This window comes from Brachycentrus maculatus, unplaced genomic scaffold, assembly GCF_059751285.1.
Source record: "Brachycentrus maculatus isolate JH-2025_06_01 unplaced genomic scaffold, ASM5975128v1 h1tg000632l, whole genome shotgun sequence".
In the NCBI taxonomy this organism is placed as follows: domain Eukaryota; kingdom Metazoa; phylum Arthropoda; class Insecta; order Trichoptera; family Brachycentridae; genus Brachycentrus; species Brachycentrus maculatus.
Window position 1 is genome coordinate 87276 of NW_028281368.1, and position 27999 is coordinate 115274.

At 32.7% G+C, this 27999-nt stretch overlaps 1 protein-coding gene and 1 long non-coding RNA gene across 14 annotated transcripts in view; one reads left to right on the top strand and one right to left on the bottom strand.

Moving 5' to 3' along the window:
* The window catches only part of Nuak (Nuak family kinase 1), a 48840-nt gene extending 22587 nt beyond the window's left edge, over positions 1-26253 (bottom strand). For 11 of the 13 annotated variants that reach the window (XR_015838868.1, XR_015838869.1, XM_088274066.1 and 8 more), the window contains exons 1-13: positions 26025-26253; positions 6837-6963; positions 5882-6081; positions 5695-5803; positions 4881-4989; positions 4170-4289; positions 3505-3637; positions 3333-3411; positions 2792-2933; positions 2167-2266; positions 1709-1841; positions 542-851; positions 144-296 (exon numbers count right to left, since the gene is read on the bottom strand). Coding sequence is in view for 11 of the 13 variants with exons in the window: in XM_088274066.1 (XP_088130192.1) it covers positions 144-296; positions 542-851; positions 1709-1841; positions 2167-2266; positions 2792-2933; positions 3333-3411; positions 3505-3637; positions 4170-4289; positions 4881-4989; positions 5695-5803; positions 5882-6081; positions 6837-6931 (1683 nt within the window). In the remaining 2 variants the exon portion in view is untranslated. The remainder of the gene's footprint in view (positions 1-143; positions 297-541; positions 852-1708; positions 1842-2166; positions 2267-2791; positions 2934-3332; positions 3412-3504; positions 3638-4169; positions 4290-4880; positions 4990-5694; positions 5804-5881; positions 6082-6836; positions 6964-26024) is intronic. The other 2 variants (XM_088274068.1, XM_088274067.1) reach the window with 1 other exon arrangement.
* Positions 25478-27720, top strand: LOC148300943 (uncharacterized). Its single transcript, XR_015838870.1, has 2 exons — positions 25478-25593; positions 26292-27720. It is a non-coding gene; the product is annotated as an uncharacterized LOC148300943 (long non-coding RNA).
* Positions 27721-27999: the final 279 nt, after the last annotated feature.

The following is a 27999-nucleotide window of genomic DNA, read 5'->3' on the forward strand; positions in this document are numbered from 1 at the left end:
GCAAATAAATTAGCATTATTGTTAAATGAGAGCATGAACACGTTTTAGGATAGTAAAAACAAGGATGATAAATTATGTTAATAATGAAATATCTGGTACAATAATAATGTAAAAGTATAAAATGGTAATGCCAAGCACGTTACCTTTAGCTTGACAGATTTTTTCTCATCAGCTTTTGAAGTTAAAGCGATAGCTTTCTTTTTACTTGCAATTGTGGGCTTAATGGAACCATTTCTTTCTTTTATCAAAGATTCTCTCGGTTTTGGATCCGATTTGATATCCTTCTTTGTATTCACCTGAACAACAATTTGTTAAAAATAGACGCATGAAGCGAACGGTTCAAACATGTTGCGGACGTAAGCAAAACCAACATACAACAGAACAGATGAAAAATGACAGCATTCAATGGGAAATTTAACACAAATTCACTCTGAAGTAATTTTGGCAAATATCAATATGTATATACAAGTAATTATTTAATTTCGGCACAAATCATTTAAGCAGTTGAATGAATAAAAGAGAAGAAAAAGTGATGACTTACGGGTGTTTTACTAGGTTGTGTTAGAGTAGATCCGGTGGCAGGTATTTCGATAGATTGTGGAACTACTTTAGCGGGAGATGTCGCCTTGCTTCTAGCAGCATTAGGGGTGGCGATGACTTCTTTACTTTCCACCGATAATTTCTCGTGCGCTGGAGATGTCTCTTTGGAAATTTTAGCACCGACTTCCGCCTTGTTTTGTTCACTCATGGAAACGTCTCGTTGTATATCTGCCGACTGTACATTATTCTCTGACAAAAGAGGTGCTGCTTCGCTTTCAAGTCCCGGAGCTTGATTCACTTTACTGCTTGATCTGAGAAAACAAAAGTTTGAAACCGTTCAAATGTCCGCTTTTATTAATTAATTACGGTTTCAAAACTGTAAAATGCCGATATGTAATTTTTATTGTGTAAGTATAGCGTTACATCACAGAGTTATTTTATTGAAGAGATAACTTTGGCGGCCTATGGGCAGCGTATGGACGATTGGGTTAAACGTTGGCATAGCTGTATTGCATTCGATGGAGTCTACTTTGAGGGGAACAAAATAAATTTTGATGAAAAAATAACTGACAATTAATAAATAATTGACAGCTACGCTATAGTGTCATTCATTCTGTGTGGTTGTGTGGAATCTATCAAATTTCAAATGGTTTTTTTGTAAAAAATGGCAGTGAATTTCGGAGAATTGAATTAGTCAAAGCGAGTTTAATTACATTTTGCAAACACTCATTTTGATTAGCCATTCCATTAAGGTAAATTGACGTTGCATGCAAAACCATTAATTCATTCAAATGTGTTTTAGCGAGACTCGAGGACTTAGTTGAGGATTTCAATAATGTAAAATTCTCAAGGTAAGTTCAAGTGATTTAAGTGACTGAGAAAACAGTTCCATTTCGCGTTACAGTGTTCGTTACAATAACCAGGAGAAGGGGAGCTGACATAAGTCATTATTAAGAGTCCTCCCCTATACTTACCATAACAATTGCAGTTAAGTTTCAATGTGTTCAATTTCACTAAATATTGACCAATGTGCTGACTGCTAAAAAAGCAGGAACTTATGATTTATGATATTATTATTATTATATCAATCAATTAGCAACGTAAACAACAAGAACCAAGAACAATTGACCAAGAACAGTAAAATAATATAAGATGTTAAATAAATCACCTAATAAATCTTTCTTTCTTCCTTTGGCTAGCGGCATTATCCATAGAAACGGTAGTTTCCAGTTTCCTCTTTGGCTGTTCCACACCTACGATGGTTCGGGTCGGAGAAGGTTTAATGGCATCCGTACCTCCCTCTGTAAAAACGATACCATTCATTTGTTAAACTGTATATGAAAAACTGCAATTTGGGATTTCTTCTTAGAAAAATGATTATTTACATGTACAAATTGTTTTCTTTCATTTAAAAACTCATACTGACGTCGAGAGTCTGAATAAATTGGAATATCAAATCGACACATTGGAATTGGTCCAGGTCGATAATGCGTAGGAATGTATAGAATGATACAAAAAGTAAACAGGTAGAGATAAACAAAAACTAGAACAGATAAATGTGGAAAGTGACTTGAATGTATGAAAAATATAAAATTTTCAATGCAATATGTAGTAGAAATTCTGTACCTGCAACCATTTCCAATATTCTTCTTTCAGCAGAGTTATCCACATTACTCATGGACATGGAATGTCCAGGACCGCCATCTGATGCTACGTTATTTGTTGCCTGGAAGCAATACATTATAAAACTTAATTATTTTTTTGAAGCAATATGAAATTACTTTTGCGTTTAACCTTGGATTTGAATATTCAGATTTTAGTTTTAACAATAACAGTACATTTTCTTAAAAATTATATTTTAATTGTTTTATAAAATACGGACTGAAATTTTTAGGTCATTTTATGTCATAATTATGAATGTTTTTTAAATTTGGTAATTAAAAAAAAATCTGCTAAATTATTTCAGTTTTTTAAATTCAAATTTTAATTAATCTATAATAATTTTTTTTTTTTAAATTAATTTACTAGTGAAATAAACACCTTAAGCTACAAAATGGTACTAAATAGTCCCTTACTACTAAGTAGAATATTCTGGGATCATTGGCTTCCCTTATAGTAAAGCAAGTAAACTGAAAGAAGGTTCTGCAGTCCTTTGCGGGGTCTGGTGGGTTATGGTGTGTGGTGTGCTGAGTGAAGGGCAAAAGCTATCACCCACTATGTTTTCATAAGAGTGGATGTCTATTATAGTTACCTCATCAGTAACAAGCAGCTTATCACTGCCGTGCTGGGGAGGTGGTGCGAGGGACAGCAGGAGATCGAGGCGGACAGGCGTCTCGTTGGCTAGAGCTTCCGCTAACTCAAAGCAAGACACATCCGAGCCTTTATTCACCCATCTGTAAGTATGCCACTTCACTATATACCTTGTACAATTAGCAAACGGTAATTCAGTGCTATCACCATTGACAGACATACAATTATTAATTTATCTAAAGAAGTAAAACTTATAAAATGTTAATCAATTCAAACTTTAAACATAAGTTTGATGATCGTTTTTAGTGGGAAGCATTTTAGGATTTTTAGGTCATTTTATGGTCATAATTATGAATGTTTTTTAAATTTGGTAATTAAAAAAAAAATTGCTAAATTACTTCAGTTTTTAAAATTCAAATTTTTAATTAATCTATAATAATTTATTTAAATAAAATATTTACTATTTAATAAAATATTTACTATTTTTCCACCATCATACTTATTTTCAACTAAGCGTAAAGAAAAAAATATATTAAACTTACGGATGATCGCAGATATGAGTAATATCTGCCCTCTGGACAGGATCAACAGTCAACATGTCCCTTATGAGAGGAGATGCAGCTAGAAACAGTTCATATTATTTATTAGAACCAATAACATACCTGAACATTTGAATAATTCATTGTATATAGATGACAATATGATCTGACTTACATGATGGAGTCTTTGGCTCAAAGTAATCTCCCGTACTAATTTGTTTTACTAAACGTTTGAAGTTCGAGCCATCAAATGGCATCGCTCCATATACTAATGTGTATAATAGCACTCCGAGTGACCAACAATCCACCTGGAATAATATGTATGTATTAAGGATAATTCCAATCGTTTTCTTTTTCTTTTATCTACTATTCCTCCTCCGTTCCCTTTCTCAGAATAGCAATAATGCATTGACCTTGAGTCTGAATCCTGCCAAATGTATTTCACTCCTAAGTTTAAGAATATTGTATGAAAAATATTTTTAAAACTAATATTCACTAAACTAGAAACAATCTCTTTATCTCCAAAAGCTACTTTATGATCAATTCTTTAGATAAAATTTTTATATTATTCTGTTAATATAAAAACAAAAAAGTACACAATTATTTTTTGACATCTCATCAAAGATGAAGAAGCCCAGACTAAATGTAATTGACGTAAATGCCCATCTTTCATGAGATGTCAGAAAATAATATAAAAAATACTCCTATAATAGGAGATAATCTAGATTTGTGAACAAGTAATTGGACACACTCAAAATGTTGTAAGTACACAATTCATATAAATCATAATTTTGTCGATGTGTAATCAGTATTGTGTGTTAATATCATTTATTGATTTACCTCAGGTCCAATATAAGGTGTGCCTTTGACAATTTCAGGTGATGCATAAAGGGGAGATCCGCAGAATGTGGATAGTAACCGCCTCTCCTCGAATACATTAGATAAACCAAAATCCGCAATCTTAAATAAAAAAGTAACTACTTTAAAACAATCAAAATTGTAATCCAGCGTTATCTTGAATCAAAAAACAAAGTAATAAAAATACAAAATGCAAAGTTGGGATTGTCAGCTGTGAATTCAATCATTAATGAACTGAAAAATAGGGGCAAAAGGCCAAAAACATTTTGGAACCTTCAATATAGATGAATAAATGTAGGTATATTTAGCTTTGATCTGGCCTTCTATTCTAAATAACTTTGGAATTTCGAGACCGGTTGTATCATTATCAATAATAAATAAAATGGGTATTTGTTTTCCCCAATAAGAGTAATGTTTAATATATATGCATTTTACTTATCTACATAGTTATCCCATTCAGAATTGAGTCTTCAATTATGATGACAGATACATCAAAAATAAATTAGGAATTTTAATAATGAATGTAAAAAAGTTAAATCAACCTCAATCAATTTCACAAACTAGGTTCCCTACAAAACGATTATATTGCATTTTTATAATACTCTTAACACTGCAGTATTGTTTCCGTATTTTTTTATTATTGGGAATTCAGCAAATACTGTAATATTTTGTAGAACAAACATTAACAAATACCTTTGCATTTCCGTGCTCATCTAATAAAACATTTTCAAGTTTGAGATCCCTATGACAAATTTTATGTTTATGACAGTAGTAACACGCTGTAGCTATTTGACGAAATAATCTGAAAAATAATAAAAATAAACATAATTATATCTAATATAAACTTCGAAAAATATAAATAACTAAAATTTATAATATAATAGGAAATGTAGTATTACATTGGTACATTACAAAAATAAATTAAAGCAAGATCTATTATTGACCTTGCTGACTTATTGGGGATAAACATGGATAGTTAAAAATTTGTAAAATAGAAAAGAGAAAAATTAGAAAAAAGAGAAAAAAAACTTCCACAAACTTTCACACACCTCCATCGCATGCTTTTAGATTAGGGTTGCCATATTTTTCTGTGCTTCTATGAGGATAATTTCAATACGATTAAATTATATTTTGAGTTTTTGAAGACTCTTCTCAAATACTGGACCGGTACATTTCTTGGGGCACCAATATCAATAACGGTGGTATGTTCCACCATATAGGGATGAATAGCAACCCTACTGTAAGGTTAGCACATAATATGCAGTCTATAGAAAAGTATCGTTTTTTGAGAAATTCAACTATCGATTTTTATAGCTAAAAATCCGTCTTAGTTTTATATACGATTTGAATACTAAAAACTATAGTAAAATGAGGTCTGTGAAGGTTCTACTGTTTATTTATACATATATTTTGGTTAGTGTAGTGCAAGGATATGTTAGTTTAAAATATTTATATATTTATATTAAAAAAGAGGATTATTTATTTGTAATTATTGAAGCATAAAAACCTTCTAGCTTCATCTTCTTGTAGGACCTTTTGTTGACTAAGATAATCATAGAGCTCCCCTCCAGCGCAGTATTCCATTACCAAAATCATTTTTTCACTATTTTCAAAAACTGAAAAAAAGACAATTTTCATATGTGTGGAAACATTACAATTTACAGTTCATAATTCTTCAATGTTAGATGAAGTACCTTCGTAGATGTGCACAATGTTAGGGTGCCGGACGGAGCTCATAATCTGCACCTCCCTCCGTATCCTGATGAGATCTGCCTCTGTTTCTATTTTGCATTTCTTTATAGTTTTGATGGCAACTTCTTGGCTAGTTTTCTTATTAATTCCTAATTGTACCTTTCCATATGTTCCTTGTCCAAGTTTCCGAATTATATCAAATCTACAAAACAAATACAAATTATGTAAAAAGTTTAAAATACATGTGCTGATTCAACTTTTTTTTTTAATTCCACTAAACAGTTAAAAATCCAAGTATATAAGAAAAGTATCAAAATTTGTTAAAGAACATTTCAAATTAACCTTTTAGACCTTTTGCTTTTTACACAATTTTTTTTAAAAATTTTTAATTTTATCACGATATGTTAATTTAAATAAATTTCAAAACAGCCTTCCAAACACATAGTGAGTGTTAAAAAAACATAAAATTAAAATATTCATTACAATTTAAGTGATTTTGCAAATCACATAATATTTATTCTGAAAATACCATTGTTATAATTAAATTGATATTTCAGCATAGATGACGGAGTTACCGAGGGGTGAATATGGAAGTCGCAGTAAATACAGGTCTTACGACCTATCATTGGCTGGTTTAAGTGTTTACTTTATACACTGTGTATAATTCATCATTCTACAAATGATTACTAAAATTTCAGAAGTTGTTTTATTTTTATTCTTTTTCGCAATACATGAAAACAAATACACTGATTTTTAAATTAAAATATTAGAGTAAGTTTTAAGAGATTTTTTTTACAAAGTGATCAGTTTAAGGTATACAGGTTTTACAGTCTATAAATCTTACATCCAGCATCATTTTGGAAAGCGTTACCTGTGAGAAGGTAACACTTTCCAAAATGTCTTTTTCTATCTCTTTATGTGATTGGGATATTTATATAGATGGGACGTTGCGGTTACCTCTGTTTCAGTCTCAGCCTATGGTCATGGAGGCGCACATCCCCGGTGTTCTCGATGCCCTCCATGATCCTCCGCTTTGGCTCGCCGACCACCATCTCGCCGGCAGCAGCTTGCTTCGCTACTGGACCTGTGACAATAAAGCAAATTCTTTAATTACTAAATTTTCCCATAATCGAGTCTTCGATGGATCAACATATCACTGAGAATATTTTTACCATTAAATATAATTTACACTAGTGTTTCCCAACGTGGGGCGATTGAATGTCTTGGGAGGCTATGCGAAAATCGTTGATATTTGTTACATTGTCATCGAAAAATACATTTTCCAAAAAAACATATATATTGCAACTCTGACTTTTGGAAAATACGATGGCATCACATTTATATTTGTTTTATTTGTAGTAATCTATATTATTTTTAGTGATAGATGGCAATACTAGTCAAACTTAAAATTTTAGAGATTATAGCCGGGTACTTCGCATATGTGTGATTGATTTTTACATTTTGTAAAATTTATTTTAAACTTATTTTAATTATAGTTCCTAACCCCATGCAAAAACAAATAGAAGAAAATGAAGAGTATGAAAAATTTTGTCAGAATTCAGAAGATTATTAGCATTTCGGTTTCTCAAGCCAAGCCCAAGGATGGCACTAATTTTCTTTGGAGTTGAAATGTAACATGATAAACATATTATTTATTGATAAAAATTAAATAAAAATAGTATATATTGCATGTGAGCATTTTTTATTGAAAATAATAATTATTTTTCAGAATTAGTTAGGGGAGCATGGAAATTTTCGATTCATAAGTGGGGCATGGTACAAATAAGCTTGGGAAACACTGATTTACACTAATACTTCATTTAACCTTCGAGGGACTATTTATATTATAAAAATCTCAACAAAACGAAGACGTTTTTTGAAAGAGGAATATGAAAATCTAAGCATTTATAGGATTTACGACCTACTATTGGTTGGTTTGAGTGATCACCATGTAACATTTAAAATAACGCCATTTTGTCTATATCCAATATAAACAAAGGCTATATCGATAGAACCCTTTTAAACTCACAAGACTAAATGTGGTGAACGTATTTAATCCGCCAATGTAATTTTTCAAAATAAATAATCAAATAGGTATAAAAAATTAGCAAAATCCCGAATCGTTTACAGCTATGGTTAGTTTACGGTATTATGGTTGATTTTTCGCATTCAGAAGTAAAAATATAATTATTCATCTCTAAACCAAATACAGTTCAAATAATGAAGCAGTCTGTATAGTTATTTATTTCCGACACACTTCTGTGAAAATCTTATTTCTACGAATTCGATGAACGAAGATGATATATTGTTTTTTTTTTTTAAGTATTTTGTTGTATGCATGTACCCACAGCAATTTAGCTTACACACAGAAACCATGTCATGTATAAAATTAGAATTTTACAAGAAAATAAAAATCCTGAAAAAATGTTAATTACTACTCATTTCATGACATTTCAGTGTTACTATTTAACGTTGTTGTAATTCTTTAGGTCGAAATGCCTTCACGACATTAACCTCGCTCAGAGCTTTCAGTGCCCTTCGTACACGATTCGGTGATTCATTTTAATTTTAATAAAAAAATATATATTTAATCCTCCACCTCCTATATCGTTTCGGCTAAAAAAAGCTGTTTAAAACGCAACAAAATAATCGGTACATTTGCGAAGCACTCGTGAGACGAAATTCGCGGAGAAAAATTGATGACATGACTAATAAGAAACGTGGATTCGTAGGTTAGTATACCTAGCAGAAATTATCGTAAGTAAATTCGGCGCAAAATTGAGTAAATAAAATCTACGTTTTATTATCGCGTGGTAAAATGTTTCGGAACTCTTCTCTGAATTATTCCGTAAATTATGTCACAGTTCTGGCGAAAATTTAATAATCAACAATATTTAAAATCTGTTAGGGAATTCAAGGTGGCGACATTCCAGAAAAACAATATCTTCGGTTGTTTGTCAGACGAAAGACTTCGTGACTCAACCGTGTGCGGCGCTCGCGTGGGCGCCTAATGACGCATGTTGCACACATTAGTGTAGCGCGGTTCGATCTCCGACCTGGTATCAGACAGATCGCGAGACAGATCGAGGAGTCACACTGTGCAGGTCATCCGACACGAGTACATTAATATTGGGGCATAATTAACCGAGTCATTAGTTTGATTTTGCTATCTCTCGATATCATACAGTACAATAACATAAAAAGGAATGTATAAGTAGGTATGGACTAAACGTCCTGTAAGATCAACGGAGGTTAATACTCTTGACTGTACGGGTTTTTATGGGACCCTTTCAAACTCAAAGGACGATCGACTAAACAAATAGAAGTATCTAATTCATTAACCGTAGATAACGGAACATTCGTAAAATTTACGACGGACATCCAATCTGCGGAGACCAATCGGTGTGCACCGAGGCAACACATGTAAAGAATGTAGTGACAACTAGCATGTATCTTACTTATTTGGCAGTATAAATAATAAATAAAAAACTAGAGGTGTAATAAAAAACTATCTGTGAGCATTTTTTAAAATTATTTATTTAGCAGTATAAAAAATTTAAATTTAAAAATTAGAGGCAAAATAACTGTGAACAAACTGTGTGTAGTTTTTTACCGATATTTTATGTTCGTATTTTATGTGAAGTTCTCAAAACACACTTTTTACAAAAAACACAGCATTTATTTTTTTATGTTTTTATCAAAGTTTTTGGTAAAATGTTAGTTTTTTTATCGATTTTTCGATAGTCATGTATTAAGGTATAATATATTTATACAAGTCCCGTGGTCTAGGGTTTATAAAATGAGAGTACTGCTATTAAATTAACGAGTAAGTTAACATGTCGCTCACTCCTTTCAAGAACGTCATAAATCAAAATACTTGATTTTTCAGGAGGACGTTTTTAAAGTTAAAAAATATAATACAATGTATTAAAAATAAATATCAAGCCACTTACTGAACTTTTTACTGTGCAACAGATCTTTTTAGTTAAAATCTGAAGGTTTTTTCTCCATTTGAAAAATATTTAGTATATTCAAAAAAATTATTAAACAATACCTTTTCTTCAAAATGCAAAAACAATACTTTCTGCCCTGAAGCGGGTAAATATTAAGTTAAAAATATGCCGCTTTTGCTGGGATATAGTACGTTTTCTGGGCATTCCGAAAACATGCACAACTGAAAATTGACGATTTTTGATTTATGACGTTCTTGAAAGGAGTGAGCGATGTGTAAATTCATTGTTTCCATCCAATGTTAATAGGATGACGATACGTATGATTATTTCATATAGGTACTATTACAATAATGAATCGAACATTTACTTAAGCCAATAAAAACCAAATTTCTGTGTAATTTTAAGCAAATATTGATTCGTTCACCGATAAAACATATCAAACATTGGTAAAAATATCACGACTCCTCGGAATAAAAATCCTAATAAGGATCGAAACTCATTTATAAATATTATATACATTTACGTACATAAATGTTGATACAACTAAATAATCCAATTAAAATTTGGCCCAATGCCCGTTATAAGACGGAAACTCGTAAACAAATAGGAACATTTAGTACCCGTGAACTTGAGAACAAATTATTAACTTCGGGTCATGGTGCTATGAGAACGTATGAGGAGACGGAAACTCTTTAACAACCCGGAAAATCTAGGACCTGTGAACTTGAGAACAAATTATTGACTTAGGGTCATGGTGCTATGAGAACGTATGAGGAGACGGAAACTCGTTGACAACTAGGAACATTTAGTACCCATGTACTTGAGAACAAATTATTGACTTCGGGTCATGGTGCTATGAGAACGTATGAGGAGACGGAAACTCGTTAACAACTAGGAAAATCTATGACCTGTGAACTTGAGAACAAATTATTGACTTCGGGTCATGGTGCTATGAGAACGTCTGAGGAGACGGAAACTCCTTGACAACTAGGAACATTTAGTACTTGAGAACAAATTATTGACTTCGGGTCATGGTGCTATGAGATCGTATGAGGAGACGGAAACTCGTTAACAACTAGGAAAATCTATGACCTGTGAACTTGAGAACAAATTATTGACTTCGGGTCATGGTGCTATGAGAACGTATGAGGAGACGGAAACTCCTTGACAACTAGGAACATTTAGTACCCATGTACTTGAGAACAAATTATTGACTTCGGGTCATGGTGCTATGAGATCGTATGAGGAGACGGAAACTCGTTAACAACTAGGAAAATCTATGACCTGTGAACTTGAGAACAAATTATTGACTTCGGGTCATGGTGCTATGAGAATGTATGAGGAGACGGAAACTCGTTAACAACTAGGAAAATCTGGACCTATGAACTTGAGAACGCTATGACAGCATATGATGATATCCGGTAGTTAGTAGTTTTATTTTATTAATGTAATAAAGCTTGAATTTTAAAATTGATCTATCGATCTGACTTGGCTTTTTTTTAATAATTTTAATTTTATTGTTTTAATATGTATTATTACAAAAAATATTTTACTTAATTAAGGAAAGATCATTCATAGTATTTTATTATCATTAAGAAAAAATCATTTATAGTATTGCGACATTGCCTTTTTTTAAACAAACGTAAGTATATCAAAATTGTGTTTTAAGTGTGTTCAGCTTATCTTCTTCCATCCAATTTGTTGTTGGGATAGTTAAATAAAAAAGTGAGAAATCATGAACATTTTGTTAAAATTCTTCTTCTTACCCCCAATAGTGCAGAGCACTGTATCAAACTAATACGACGTTAAGTTGATTGTTAATTTTATAAGGGCAAGGTGATCAGTCTCACGCTTCACTTAACCAGTCTGGGGTAATATTAAATAAATATTATAGTGAAAAAACACGTATTTATTTTGACACCCCTGGGAATTGAACCCGGGACCTGCAGCATGGTAGCCACGTGCGGTAACCAGTACATTACGGAGGCGGACAATAAATAATATGCAGCTGCCTGCAATTGGGTGTATTATTCAGGCGATTTCCCGGTATTTCGCAAGGACTTCTGTTGGCTATCGGTTATTTTGAACGTCATTCGTTTCGTCGCGTCGTGACTCGCGTATTTCTGTCGATAAATCAACATCAAGAGTGTAAAATTTCGTAGTATATAATAATATTTAAATATAAGTCTACGCTACGCAGCGCTTGTGGAATTTGGAAATTATCACAAAAGCGTGGGAACATAACATTGTACACAATAATAATATATCGACACGCTTCAAAATACAACGGTAGTTGGCCCAGTTTCGAGTTCTCTAAAATCATGACCTATTTGCCAAAAAAACTGTTCATTAACCGCTCGATTTAGTGTTCACAAATCGCAAATACAACTAGCTGCTTTCCTGTAAATTATTACGCCTTCATAATTAAGTAAGTACATTGGTAACTTTAATGCAATGAATGAGGCACATCGCGTTAAAACGCGTACACTAATGACGGAGCACACTAAAGTGTACTCCGTCATTTCAAATGCTTATTGAAAGTCGAAGAAGTAAACCGCGTATGCAAGACGATAATACGACCAATAGTTATCTACGGATGTGAAACGTGGTGCCTGTCTCAAAGAAAAACACAAAATAGCAGTCTTTGAGCGGAAATCTTTGAAAGTACGATAGAAAATTGGCTTACAAAAGAAAATTAATAGGGCATAAAATGATAGTACCATTTAAGCAGGATACAAAGAAAGAATGACAGATGAAAGGGCTCCAGCGTAGAAAATGGTGGGTGACTGTATGGAAGAAATCTAGAATAGGACAAGAAAAACGGGGAACTAGAAAAGGACGGAAGCCGCTGGAGACCTCGAAGTGTAGCGTCGAGGAGGAAAAGAAGTAAAAATTAAGAGATTGAACAAGAAAAACACAAATAGGAAAATTTTAAGAAAAAGCTACTATAAATCATTTCATTTAAGCTTCATATCCAATCTAATGGCGCACAAGGTACTCGGTTACATCCATTCGAGGAACTATGTCTAAAGCGTTTGTTGCATGAAGACGAGGCGACCAGTCTTACGCTTCAGATATAAGTTCAGCATGTTAAAATATTAACGCATAGCAGCAAAACGTGCTAACTGATACACTACGGACAGATCGCTCACTCCTTTCAAGAACGTCATAAATCAAAAATCGTCAATTTTTAGTTGTGCATGTTTTCTGAATGTCCAGAAAATGTACTACATCCCAGCAAAAGTGGCATATTTTTAACTTAATATTTACCCGCTACAGGGCAGCAAGTGTTGTTTTTGTATTTTTAAGAAAATGTATTGTTTAATTATTTTTTTTAAATATAGTAAATATTTTTCAAATGGAGAAATAACCTTCAAGTTTTACTTAAAAAGATCTGTTGCACAGTAACAATTTTAATAAGTGGCTTAATATTTATTTTTAATACGTTGTATTTTATTTTTAAACTTTAAAAACGTTCTCCTGAAAAATCAAGTGTTTTGATTTATGACGTTCTTGAAAGGAGTGAGCGAGATACGATGGACAAGATTACTACAAATTAAATAAGTGGTTTTATTCAATAAACCCTAAGCACGGGTAAATAATAATAGCCAAGTATAATCCATGACGTCTGCAATCTGAAATAGAAATTGCCGTAAAAACAGCTTCAATAGCATAAGAAGTACACTTCGCTTAGTGGTAGAAGCGTAAGCTTGTTAGAGTTCAGGTACGCAAACCCGAGTACCCTAGCGATTGCTGTTATCTCCTTTGCCTCTGACTATACGTCTTTCATTCTTCACCGACATATATATCTTCTCATATGGTCCTTCACTCTGAGCTTCTTTACTTCATGTACGTCATTTATATCTAGTCAAATACTTCGTAAAAAATTCAGAGGCGCGGGGCTGATCACCCTATATTGCATAGGGCCTACAACATAGCGTCGTCCTGATAAAAGGCTCAATGCACCACGTGTGTACATACAAATATGAACCAAAAGAAGAAGTGGTAGACTTATAGGACGGAAGAACATGATTTTTGAACGTGTAAAACATCACCCCCCCCCCTCCCCTTGCGGCATCGCCTTTTCATGTAAGCGATATTCGTAGATCGTGAAGATGCGAAGCGATGCGCGGGGACATGGAGTCGTCGAAAATAGTCGCTTCCAGGCCGGCCGGATTCCGAGCGCCTGTTTATTTATATCGGGCGAGAGAAGAGCAGCTGGCACCTTGCCCGCCTCCCCCTCCCAGCTGCCCGCCCTGCCGCGCGCCCCCGCCCTCCGCCCCCGCCCTCCGCACCAAACACGTTGTCGTGATCGATCAAACGAGCCATCCTTCCAAGCGGACATCGACAAATTACACAAAGTGCGTCTCGGCTACGAGACCTTATATTGTCATAAAGGAAATTACCAGTAAGTATGTACAGCGTATAAAACACAATTAACGTACATACGTATGTTATACTCGTATAGGTATTTGTAGTGTTTTTTTTTTAATTTATGATAACTAATAATAGAGAAATATTAAAAATAATTGTATTTTTGATAAAAAATATATACTCGTATATATAAATTGTACGATTATTCGCTTTGAAATTCTGATACATGGACATTTTAGGATGTTATAAACTTACATAGTTTAATCAAACATTCACGAAGTGATAATGCTTATTGATAAATAAATAGTAACATTTTAATAACGTATTGGAGTTACAATAAAAAAAACCGAAGAAGGCATGTGTAGTATAATCGATTACGGTAAATTAAGACAGTACCTACAATACGAAACGCAGGAATGAATTCAATGAAAATCTACAAAATGGCATTTTTATATTTATATTTAGGGAGTTCCGAAACAAATTAACGAAAGGTTCATTTTCACGTGTATTTATAGTGAAAATAAAAATAAAGGCGTATAAATAAATATCAAAATACCGCACCATTAAATAAGTAAGGAGAGTAGAAGTATAAAGAATTCTTTCACTCAAATAGCTCTTGGCCCCACCAGCACAGTTGATCACATTCCCAGAATTCCGACAGTGAATGATCTCACCTGTTTCACACTGCTTTGTATAATTATTACTTTAAAAGTGCGATAATCCGAACTTATTTTGCTCGTCTAATTATAGGCGGCATCCGCTTCCGTAGTGTAATGGTCAACATGCTCGGCTACCATACTGGAGGTCCCGGGTTTGATTCCCAGGCGGGTCAATTTTCAGTCTTATATTTATTCGATATTACCTTGAACTTACCAGCCACCTTTGCTTGAGGGGTACCTGAAGCGGAGGGCTGATGATCACCTTTCCTTCGTGTGTTAACTATCAAGATAACACTGCGTTAATATGATGCAGTGCCCTATACACTATCGCGTACGGATAAGAGTTAAAAGAAGAAGAAGAAATATACAATATTAACTTAAGTGTTTGCAATGCTGTAATAAAAGGGTAAATTAGTTAATAGATATTATCATAATTTTCGTTTTACCATAAATTAGGCAAACAAACCGCGTTATCATGAAACGATTAATGTTCCTGTAAATGAACCAAAATCAATATCTTTGTTGCATATAAATGATTGGAAATTCAATTGGTTTTACTATCGTATTGCCTAATTATACATACTACATATTTGTATGTAGGTGCTTAGAGCTACTAGATGTGCGAGAATCAGAAGACGTTTTAATACTTGCATTAACTACAGGAAACTGAGCAGTTATTTACAAGTCATCATCTTATTATCTGAAAACCCTTTTCTTTGTTTGTTTAAAAATGTAAACGGCATTTTAGAGAAGAAAGAAATCAGTTGTTTAGTGTTCAAGTATCCAAATCGTATTACTGTGTTTTTCGAAATAAAGGCACATCTTCTTTAATTACAATTAAATTACAATATGCCCATTCAAGTTTCAGAACTCGTGATTCAATCGTATATTGTTGCAAACATTGTTCAAAGTTGAAGTTTTCTGAGTTCGAGCCACAGATTATATTTATTGCCCTTAATTAATATTTTTCTGCAAGAACATAATTCAAGAAATGGTGATTGCTTTTACTTATTACTAAAGAATTATCGACAGAACGAATATGCCTTCTCATCAGTAACTGTTTTTTTCCAAACACTCGAGGAAAAAAAACTCACAAAGTTTTATCTTGACGCAATAACAAGTGAATTATATTATTTGACCCAAAAACAGAAAACCATGTTTGCGCCCGCCCTCCCCAACGCAACACTATAATTCAATAGGTCGTAACATTTAAACACGTGGAAAATGGAAATTGTTGATTACTGAGTGGTACCCACAAAGAGGGCTAGTTGGAGGGGGATTTATATATGTGCATTTCTTGAAATAAGGTAGGTACAACTTTTCTAAAACACTTATCGACGAAATAAATTAAACCTTCAAAATACATCTAAAATATTACTATCCCACTCATTAGGATACAAAGGTATGAATGAATCATAGAACCCTAACTCTCCGACATATCGTTCCATTCTTACCTGACGCTTAGTTGCTTACATATACCTTTCTTTAGTAGTATCAATTTTGAGTAGGTGTTGTAATTACTCACATTTGTGCACAAGCAGTAATTTGCCCACTGATTACAAGCAGCTACTTAATGACGTACATTTACGTACAAACCTTTACCACTATTCTGTTTTTGGTTGGTAAGAAGAGATTTTCGTGGCGATAAGAAAATAATAACAATGCTTAATGTCCAATAAATTTTAATAAAATAACTAATAATGCATATTAGACATTTGTCATAAAGTATGAAAAAATCATTTGAATATATAATTTCGTCATTCCCTTTTTCATAAACATTTTTGAAAGTAGACCGAAGGAGTCAAAATAATAATAATAGTAGGAATAATTCCCTACCAGAAAATGCCATGTAAAATTTATTAACCTTTCACTTGAAATTTGACCTTTGAATTAATTTAAAATTTATATCACGTACCGTTAGCGTAGTTCATCTAGCTACACCAATATCACGGTACTCGACTTATGACAAGTGACCAGAAAATTTGCAATTTATGCTTGAGAAAAGCGGTTTTATTTTTTTGCGAAAAGCAATTTTATTTTGTAAGACAATTTATGTTTTTTTTTAAAACAGGATAAAATTATAAACAAATAAATCAGATCTTTACTAAACTGTATTATTATCAAGCTTATTATTATTATTATTATTATGGTAAAATATTTATTGACTTGAAAGAAGCACTGAAGTGCGTCTTGTGAAATTCTTCATAAGACGCACTGAAAATTCACGAATTCGGTTTTTGCATTTCATTATTCGACCCTAATCAGTGCGCGAATTTGTTCGCGTATTTCTCTAACTTCCGATATATTTGACATCAGCTGGAAAGAAATATTAACCGAGAAAAGTAATAAATTCTCGATTTATTTGTAAAGTAGAAACCGGTCGAGATTATAATTTATGAAATGGAAAATCATAAAAATATTGCTTCAAATATTGATTAATGACTTGTGAAAATCACTTTCTTCGAGCGATATCGTCACAATCGATTTGGTCTGGGATCAAGGCAGTCGTGATCTGGTGTAAATGCCACCACCTGTGCTCAGTCCGTCGGCGCTGTCGGCGCTGTAGCGCGGGGGCGGACCGGCTGCGACCGCGAGTGGGGGTGGCAGTAGGAGCAACACTGCAACATGTTCCCGTGTTCCAAGTAGGCGGTACTCCTCTAGCAGAACAACGGAGGTGCCGTTTGAAGCATCGATGGGCACGATGGAGCATCGAGGGAGGTTACAGCATCAAGGGGGTGTTGGGACCATCAAGGTGTGTTTGCTTTATGATATACAGTAAACCACCCTATAAAGCTGAGATAGGTACCGCGTTATCGGAGGGAACGCTATAGGGGTTAATGTTTTTAAATTGTATTCTAATGTTAAATTACTCATTTCAGTCATTTTTATTGGTTAAAATGTAAAAATAGAATTGAAATATTAACCTTCTTATAGCGTTACCTCCGATAACCCGGTACATATCACAACCTTATAGGGGGGTTTACTGTATACATGTATAGATACTGTATACATGTATAATATACAAGACGAATAATGGTAAGGCAAGTTTTTTGAAAAACTGGAAAATTTGGATCCCGAAGATGTGGTATTTCTCCCTACATACTTTATATAGATATTTGAAAGTTATCTTTAGAAATACTCCTACCATTTTATTTACAACGCAATTAAGCGATGAAGAAAATTTAAAACTTAAATTTTCCGTCATCTGAAGAAGCAAATAAAAATACAAATGAAAATATGTAGATATAAAATACATAGCCAACACGGACTCCATTAAAATGTCTAAAATATTTCTACAAATATGTCGTATTATTCACATATGTATGCCTATATTATATTAATATGTATTCCTACGTATATTAATATGTATTCCTAAGACGAGCATTTCGGTACAAACATCGAGATATTGGATATTGCAGTCTGATGTGAAACAAAAAGCAATGGGAACGAATTGTTTGATCTTGTTGTCCATTATACGATGTTCAGCAGAACGTTGGAAAATACGGTATGTAAAACTCCTTGCGATGTTGGCATAACTTGCACTATAGATCCTAATATGTACAATAGATACTTAAGTACCTTTGTATATACGATAAACAGAGGTACCTGAAATCAATATTGGCAATTAAGTCGTTCATTGTGACGAAATAACCAATCGCTTCTTATTTCGTCTAAAATGAAAGAAAACACGAAGGCTTCAAAGTGTTATCTTGTTCAGGCAAGATGAACAGTCCTGCACTTCAGGTATCAGGTCTAGAGAGATATCAAATGAAATTAGAGTGAAAAATCACTAATAATTATTTCGAGCTCTCTGGGAATCAAACCCAGGACCTCCAGCACGGTAGCTAAACGTACTAACCATCACACTACAAAGGCGGACTAGTGAACATAGAAAAAAAACAGTTTATTATTCGCTGATTCAGGAATTATTTATTTCCTTTAAAATGTTGTCTAGTATCCAAATAGCCCCGTGTATGAGCGGATTCGCCCCGGGTGGCAGAGCAAATGGGATGTAGACGTCGACTAAAAATAATTTAAAATCCCGTAAAATAAAAAATAAAACTAATACGTAGCTTACATTTTAAAAGATTCATATTATGAAGTACAAGGAGATATTAAAAAAAGATCCGAATATCATCTGAATACAGTGTAATTACAACACTGCGAATACTTGAAATTAGGATTAATGATTTTATGTAAATATGACATAATTGTATAATTTATTTGAATTGTTCAGATTAACTTATGCAACATATATTTTTAAAGTAACCGTCATCTAAATTGATTATTTATTGACGTCTCATACCATGCACACAGTATGTAAGTACCTAGCTAACGATTATGTCTGCAAACAAATAAGATGCGTTTTCATTACTTCCAATCACCAAAAACAAAGCGCATTTTATGTTTCACTTTGAACCGTATTACATATTATACATTTTATTTGTTATATTATATATAACAGACGTGACGAAATAAAATGAACGCAATACAGTAGTCCGACTGTTCACCCAAAAACTAAAATACATTGAAGATAGAGGTCCCGCAATGGAGGCCGAAACGTTGGAACAAATAAAATAAATAAATAAAAAACATTTTACAATACTTGCTAAGTAGCGCCCTTGAAAATCTACGAACACAAATAAAAAATAAATAATATAATAGGTTAACTGTTTTCATCAGCCTCTGACAGGATTGAACCGATGGCAGCCGTTACGAATGTTCTACCATACTATCTGATAATGCATTGAAAGTGATCTTCACCTTCGAAACTGTTATTTTAACTTTTCTTAGCCACGTTACATATCCCACTCGAGTTAAGAATAAAAATACTTTTTTAGCATTTTCAGCACGACCAACGCACCTTACTTGGTTTTAGTAGAAAGTAGAATTTTATTTTTCTATTTTCACAGTGAGTGCAAACTATCGGTAGTTGGCTACTAACCAAGAAGGCACGAATCTTACTACCTCTCTAACAACGAACCCTAAGACTGATTCATAATTTGGGATCGTAGAGGCAGCTTGGAAGTTGCTTCAACTTTCCCGAACACATAAATAAATGCGTTAGATGGTATACTAGCGATTTGTAACAAAGTACTGTATATAGCTATTTCATAATGATGGAATGGCAGCTGACTATGACTACCGAGCCTTCAAATTATTTATGATCACAGCAACGCCGTTTCAATCCACGTAGTGCCCTATGATACCCACATTTCACATCACACGCGAATAGGGGAGTCACTTGGACTAAAAACAGCTCTTTCTACGTTATTAATCGATTACCACGGAAACAAAGTTGCGTATGTGGGACTCAATGGGACCGGCAAATTGCTGAACTAATGGAAAGGGATCTAGGACAAGTGTTGTGTAAGAATTACATATTATTTTGATTTGTAGTCCAAGGTGGTATGTTCTCAAACAATCGTCCCACGGAATTAAGAGAATTAGATGCGAAGCACTCTCCTACTTGCGCACCTACATTATAGTAAACCTTAACGCGGGAGAATATGTACAATTATTTTGTTGATTTATCTACAATAAAGCACAAATCATAAAGTACCTTCTGTTTTCATGTTATTGTACCTTCACAGGTATAAGAAACCCCTCAAACTGAAAATAACAATATTCTAACTCAACCTTCGAGCGATAGTATATAAGTATACATTAAAAAAAATCTAATACATACAACCAAACAGTACAGTATCTCAAACGGACATTGTAATAAAAAAAAAACATTTTATAAACAAAAAAAATTATGAACCTTTTTTATTAAAATGTAACGATGATTTAAATGTTGCAACAGTATAATCGCCGATCCGACACTGAAGGTCCAGTAATTGAGAACAGACCAGCCAAATTACCAGACGTGTCAATCTCTTACATTACACTAATAAATATTTAGAATAATTCTGTTTTTCCATACCTACATCTCAGTAATCTGGGAATTCTACAAATCCGACACCATCGCGTTTCGTATGATACCAGATAGTAAAATAACTTTTTGTCAAATAAAACACATGGTCACGAACAATGTTTTTCACATCCCATAATTTCTTAGCGTAAACTTGATTTTAGACGCATGAATAAAACAATACAACATGCATGATAAGACCACAAAAACCTTTGAATAAAAATATGTAAATATGCATTTTTCAACGACTAATAAATATATCGTCCGCATAATTCATCTACGTAAAATCCTCCGAGGTTGCTTCACAAGAGAAAATAAAAAAAATAATTCAACCATGAAGCCTAATTCGTCAATTCCAAGAAGAAGAAAAATACGTGTATGTAACGTTTACAACAAAGCGTATTTTTGGAATGGATAAATTGCATTTGACGATTAAGTAATTTATAATATTTTTCCACTTTTCAAAGTCTGTATACAGTTGAGACACTAAACGTATCAAGCCGTCAGTATAATGTATACGTACATAATGCCTCGTGAAGAACCTCTTTCACATGGTACGAGGAAAGATATAAAATTACATTAATTGTATTAATTGTACATTAATATGTTATCATTTCCCTACAAATCTCTACGCTAGGAAACGCGTTAAATTATTGAATTAATTAAAAATAAGAAGACAAAAAAAACTATTAATATTTCTAATCCTATCTAATAAACTTCAAGGTTGGAACATTTCAAAAGGTCGGGTGTTATTTATAAAAATGAATATAGGTTAGATGTTATTTTGGCTCGATTTTAAAAATAAAGTAGTTAATTGATAATGAAATGTTTAAAAATAGACGTATACAAGAAACCTCAATCTAACATCAGTAGTATGGAACATAGTTGTTACGTCCTAAATAATTCCTCTATCACAGGGTATTGTGGCGTGTGTACCTAAGTATCATGTCCGGAGGTACTTATGAAATTTCGCCTGTGATGATCATTTGTAATTCAAATAAAACCGATACAAGTGTTTTCATGTCTCAAAGTAACTTTCATTGACGACTAATTAATTAATATTCAATTAATTAATAATTAATTATTCATCGACTATAAGAGGTAAGTTAATTTAAAGTAAATACATACTTAACATTCTGCATATCTCTGTTTACATTGAAATAATTTACCGCAATAATAACCTATTCCGTTTTAATGTTATAACGTTTTTTTCAGTGAGGGAGGCTTGTTGGTAACTAATGGGGGCAAATTGTTATTATTACTTGCCTTGCCAATTTTTTTAAATTTTATTTTAAATTTAAAATGTTGAATTTACATAAAATACTTACACCATCTATGATAATTGTTTTAGATTTTATATTACAATGATGATCCAGTTCACCATATGCAGAAAATAGGCTTACATTACCTGTATATACTTTTGTATGCGAATATACTTAATTTTACATGCCAAATTTATGATTGAGACATAATTATAAAACAGTGACAAAAAAAATCATGTTCGTATTATTTTTAACAATCATGTATTTATTTGGTTTAATTTTAGTTAGTGCCCCGCACTATAATAATTTGCCCCAGGGTGGTTTACGTTGTTACATTTATTTTTTCATTTTTATTTTCTAGTTATTTTTGTAGGCTAGGTATAACACATATATACTGTTTTATAATACCTTAATACATTAAGTGTAAGATACAATAAAAATGAACTGTTTGAAAATAAACAGAATTCAGATATTAAACGTAACTTTTTGTAACTAGCCCCCCTTCCCCCTTTTACTCGAGTTGAGCCTCTTCCACAGCGGTACTGCAACTTACACGAGTTTAAATATAAATAATTTATGTACTCCATGCTAAATTAGTAAAAGAAACCCATCAACAATGTTCGTATGAATATAAATTTTAATATCATGTACAAATATTCAGCGATCTCATTAAATCCAACACAGTATACAATATACCCCAAAGGTTACAATTATTTTATTGTAAATATTAAATGTGGGATTTTTAGAGGATATTGTGGGACGGTGTCGGTGTTGTAAATGCGGAAACGACATTTCCATTATTAATGTTCAATGCTACAAAGAAAAAACTTTATTATTCCGAACATTACGAGTGCCTGATGTCAGAACATACATAAAAGTGAAGGATAAAACTACAATAACGATAGAATTTTCGGGAGACAATGATGATTATAAATTCTTATTTTACGAATTATTAAATAAAAGATACAACCACTGGATGGTCGATTATTTACGGTGCATTTGTTTAGTTAACAGTATTGTTTGCATTTATATGTATCCGGTAACTCAAATTGTTGGAAATACATGAGAATACGACGTTGGATTTCATTTGAGGAATTTTATAGGCATTAATAATATTCTAAGTACTTTTATCCAAATACTTGTACGAAATACTGAATTTAACCCTCGAGAGATTATTATCAAGATTCTAGTTGCAGACGTCTCAACAGGAACGAATAAGTCTAGGATTTACAGGGTCACGGCCTGTCATGGGCTGTTTAAAGTGATTGTTTAAAACCCTTTGCAAGATCTGGTCATGATTATTGCTTTTAAATTATGTATTTTACCCCATTCGCATGCGAGTTCCTAACACCCTGCGTAAACTTTTGAAGTAATTATTGTAGACGCAATAAGTGATGGCTCGATGCTAATGTTAGGCTATAGTCGGGTAGCGGGTACCGTGGGTAATTCGATTCCTGCCCAGGTCGAAAAGAAAATATGTTCATAAAATTACACTGGACTGGCCCCTGGGCTGGGATTGTATACGGAAGTTAGCATTTTAATTTCGTAGTGTAGACAATTCTAACATTGCTGTAAAAAATAAACAAATATTCCATTTTGTTCCGGAAACTTTACTTCCTGAATAAAGGGATCCAAAAGCGGTTTCAAAATACCAAAGTCACACTTAAATCGGCATGTTCCGTATGGAATCCCTGCCCTGAGGGGTTACATATCTTACCTTCGAGAAATCGATTAAAATATTAGACATCAAATATAACACTATGTTATTAATTTATTCGTTCAAAATCGTTCTTCATCATTGCAAAACTACTAATTTAGATAATTTATTATATATTCATTAATTTTTATTCATTACAATTTATTATATATTCATTCATTCGAACAATTCGCGCACAGGTACCGACTCCGGAGAAAAAATATTGAAACAAAAAAATTTAACCTTAAGGAAAAGTTTTTTCCAAAAAATAAAAATATTTATTTTTTCTCATTTTCCTAACATTCACACTTCTGACATATAAACTTATCTAGAACATATAACAATATAATGAATTGCACACACCTCCACGAGAATAGGGGTAAAATAATTATAAATGTTGTCATAATAAAATCTGAAAACAATTCTAGTATGTAATTTAAAAACATATCCATTCACTAGATATATTAAAGATACCATAGAAGTGTGTACTTGAATAGGCAATAGGTACGTAGCCCTACTAATTATTTTTTTAAATATTCCAGTGTACTGAAATAACGTTTGATACTTAAACAATTTCCGGAGGAACTAGATCTATCACTCTCACTGATTGGATCGGTTCAATAGATCATTAATATGGTATATCTGGCGAGGCACAAGGCACCAAACATCAGAGAATGTGAATGGTTTTGTTTTACGTCTTCGTGTAGGCACTAAATAGTGTAGGTAGGTAGGTGTAGGAACCGAACTTGAAACTAATAAATTAAACAAACGGCATATTACATAGGTACTATATACGAGTATAACATACACATATGGCCTTGCGCATGGGACAGTGAAATTCCGTCTAAAATCATTTAATTTTCTTTTTTATATCCACGTAAATGTTAGCAGGACTTCTGTCTTTTCACTCTCACTCCATCTACATGTGTCTGGATAAATAGCCCATCATTGTCATGTAACAAACAGGTAGAGATTCCATTTAAGAATAAAAAAAACATTTGCCCGGTGCATTGGGGAAGAACCCCGAGCTAATTTATATTTAAAGGAATATAAGAAAGTAAGTATAGTAACTGCAAATAAAAAAGACTAAATGAAAAGTTTTCAATATATTTTTTCAAAAAAGAAAAAAGCCGCTTATGCACTATGGAATTTTACCGTCCGGCAGTCCGGTTTTGAAAAATGAAAGCGACTACGACAATTAAACGTGATCGAATTTACGCGCAACGTGTTCAAGCACCGATCAAGAGCACCGATCCGAATGAAGATGGACAAAAGCACAAGCCAATCCAAGCCATTTATTCGTTTTATATGTTAACTGACGTGCCGGACGGTAAAATTCCGTGTAGTGCACAAACGCCCAAAGGGCTAAAGTCTGTTCGAAAGTTTCGACCGGCAGCGTAAGTATTAATGGAAAGTTGTATTGGTTTCTAGTATGAATCGTATGAGAACAAAACATTCTCTATATAATCTGAACGATTTGCGATTTTATTGAAATTTTAAATTTTTTTTCTGATAGCATTCATGGGTTTAAATTAAAATCCACAATATAAAATAAATATTGAGTCCAGTAAGTCCAGTGGCTCGACATTTATATCGAGAGATGAATCATACTATATCTACCAACGCTGATGTCATTACTGATTTGATATACACATACATATACACATAATTCAATTCCGAGATCCCTTCAAAATTATTTATCAAGGTTCTTTTAAATTATTATTCCGATGTAACTATCAACTTCAGCCTACTAACTTTTCTATGGATACATACGTATATCATACCGACGAAGAATAAAAGTGAATATTTATGTTACCTATACGAAGAAAACAGAACCCGATGAATTAAAGAAAAACGTAAGTATATTTTATTAATAAAAAATCTTAAATAAAATTTTGAGGAATAAAGGATAAATCTTGTACAAAAAAATAACACTAACTAGAGATGTCGGATTCCGTCGCAGTTAAGCAGTTGAGCCAAAAATTCATTAAAAAAAGAACACTCAACGATGCCAAAAAGTGGTGGACACTTTAGAAAATAATGTTTTAAAATTGATGAAAAATACCAACAGCTCTTCACAATATAAACAAGCGATAAATATTATTTTCAGTTATGTAAGGTAATTTCTTCCTTAGTGGATGCGGAACCAACTGGTTAATAATATTCCTTGTATTCGAAGTTACAGTAGACCCATGTCGGATAAAAATGAATTTGAAAGAGGAGTACAGGGAAAACGTTAAAAATAAATATCAGTATTTTAGAAAATTGTTCAAGGAATATCTCTTACCTCAGTTTTCTTTATTCAGTGGTGAAAATCGTCTAAAACTCCAGAAACTAACACTTCAAACATGTAAAGTATCGACAATTACACTGATCAAAAAATATAAAAAACAATTCACTTATAATTACTTGGCAGTATTGCTTAGATTTCCGTTTCAAAAAGAACATACTGCAAAACTCTACTTTTCCCGAGATACGAAATCACCAGCGACGGCTCCCGCCGCCATCTTTAATTCGGATCTTTTCTGTTCATACTGTTCTATATTTATTTCAGAACTCTGGCGACAAATTTTTCAACTAAGCTCCAAAACATTTGGTGCACGGTGGCTGCAAACGCAATCTTCTTTATTGGTTGTATTTTTATCAATACATCAAGAGATGTCGCTAGCGTACGTATTTTAAATAATTTGTTTTTTTAATAATAACGTTTCAGTTAGATTTTTTACGATTGTTCATGTTCTTACTTTTTGCTTTTTTGTGTTATTATGCCGCTAGGTATCAAAATCCTAATAACTTAAATTTAAAGTGCTTTTTAAGAAGTAAATTTAAGATATAACTAATCTCTTGTGTAAAAAATCAAATAAATAAAAAATGTAAATTCAGCCGTTTTCCTTTTCCATTATCGAAATTTTAAAAAATCATACCGGCTTACTTTCACTCTGGTTTTTTTACATTTTAATTATCGATTTTTTTATTGAATTATTTATATATAAAAAGAAAATTCGTGCTGGGGTCCCAGGTTCGATTTCCAGGGGAGTCACAGTATTTTATTCTAATCTATTTTAATTTTCACAAGACTGACCGACCACATTGCCCTCATGTAATAAATCAATACAATTCAGTACCCAATGAATTGCAGTATTGTAAATAAGGGTTGGAGAAAAAATAATAATAAGATAAATTTATCAAACACCTAAAACATTATTGTCTATTCTTGGAACCCTAGCTGTCCATCATATCATTCCTTTCTTGGATCCACTCCCTTTTCCTCCTTAACTCCTTACCTAATCCTACCTTTGTCTTCCTTTTTTTATTACTTTCCAGTTTTATAAATATAAAATATTGAAATTATTTGATCATTTATAAGCGTAAGCACTATCTGCCTACTCATTTCAAATAACCGAAATAGGCACAAGCCTTCACCTGTTTCACTGAAGATATTGCTTTTAAGCAACAAGCTAGCCAATGTAATCCAAGTTTATTTTGTACAAGAAGTTTAAAAAATAAAATGAAACTTATGTTTATAAAATATATTTATAGATAATTGATTTGCGAGTCACGATCGTATACGTTGGAAGAGTAAAAATGGCATAATTTTTTTAAATAAAATATAAACATTTTCTTTTGAACTCTATCTCCGCATGGTAGAATAAAAAAAAAGGTAGAATCAGAAAAATCGTAAGTCTATATTTCAGATGGCAGTCAGTATTTTTAATTTAAAGATAACCTGATATATGTATGTTTTTGTTATACGTACCGCAAAATATTATAGTAAGTTTTTTTAAATTTATTTTTTAATATTTTTTTCTTTATTTATTGTAACTGCAGACAGTTGGTAGAATTCCATATTGAATTGCAATTATTGTTATTATATAAGGACATTTTGTAAATATTTTTAGTCAGTGTTTGATAATGTTCTAAGAAGACGAAATGCGTCACGTATTAACATATACATAAATAAAAGTAGAATTCAATCGAACAAACCTTGTTTTATTTTGGATATATTACCCAACAAGTTTAAAAATACCTGGTTAATAAATAGTACGTGGGAATTTATATTAAATACAACGTGTACCAGTACAAATACAACTGGCCGAAATACAGTAGTTTTCTGGATTTTTTTCTCCATTTTCGTTATTATTTTACATTATAAAATATGTTCCAGAGCCCTGAAGGCTTTATTAGTTTAATGGTAGATCCGCCACTGGAGGAACCCAGTGGCACTTAGTTGGAAAGTATTACTCTACATAGAATCGGTAGCG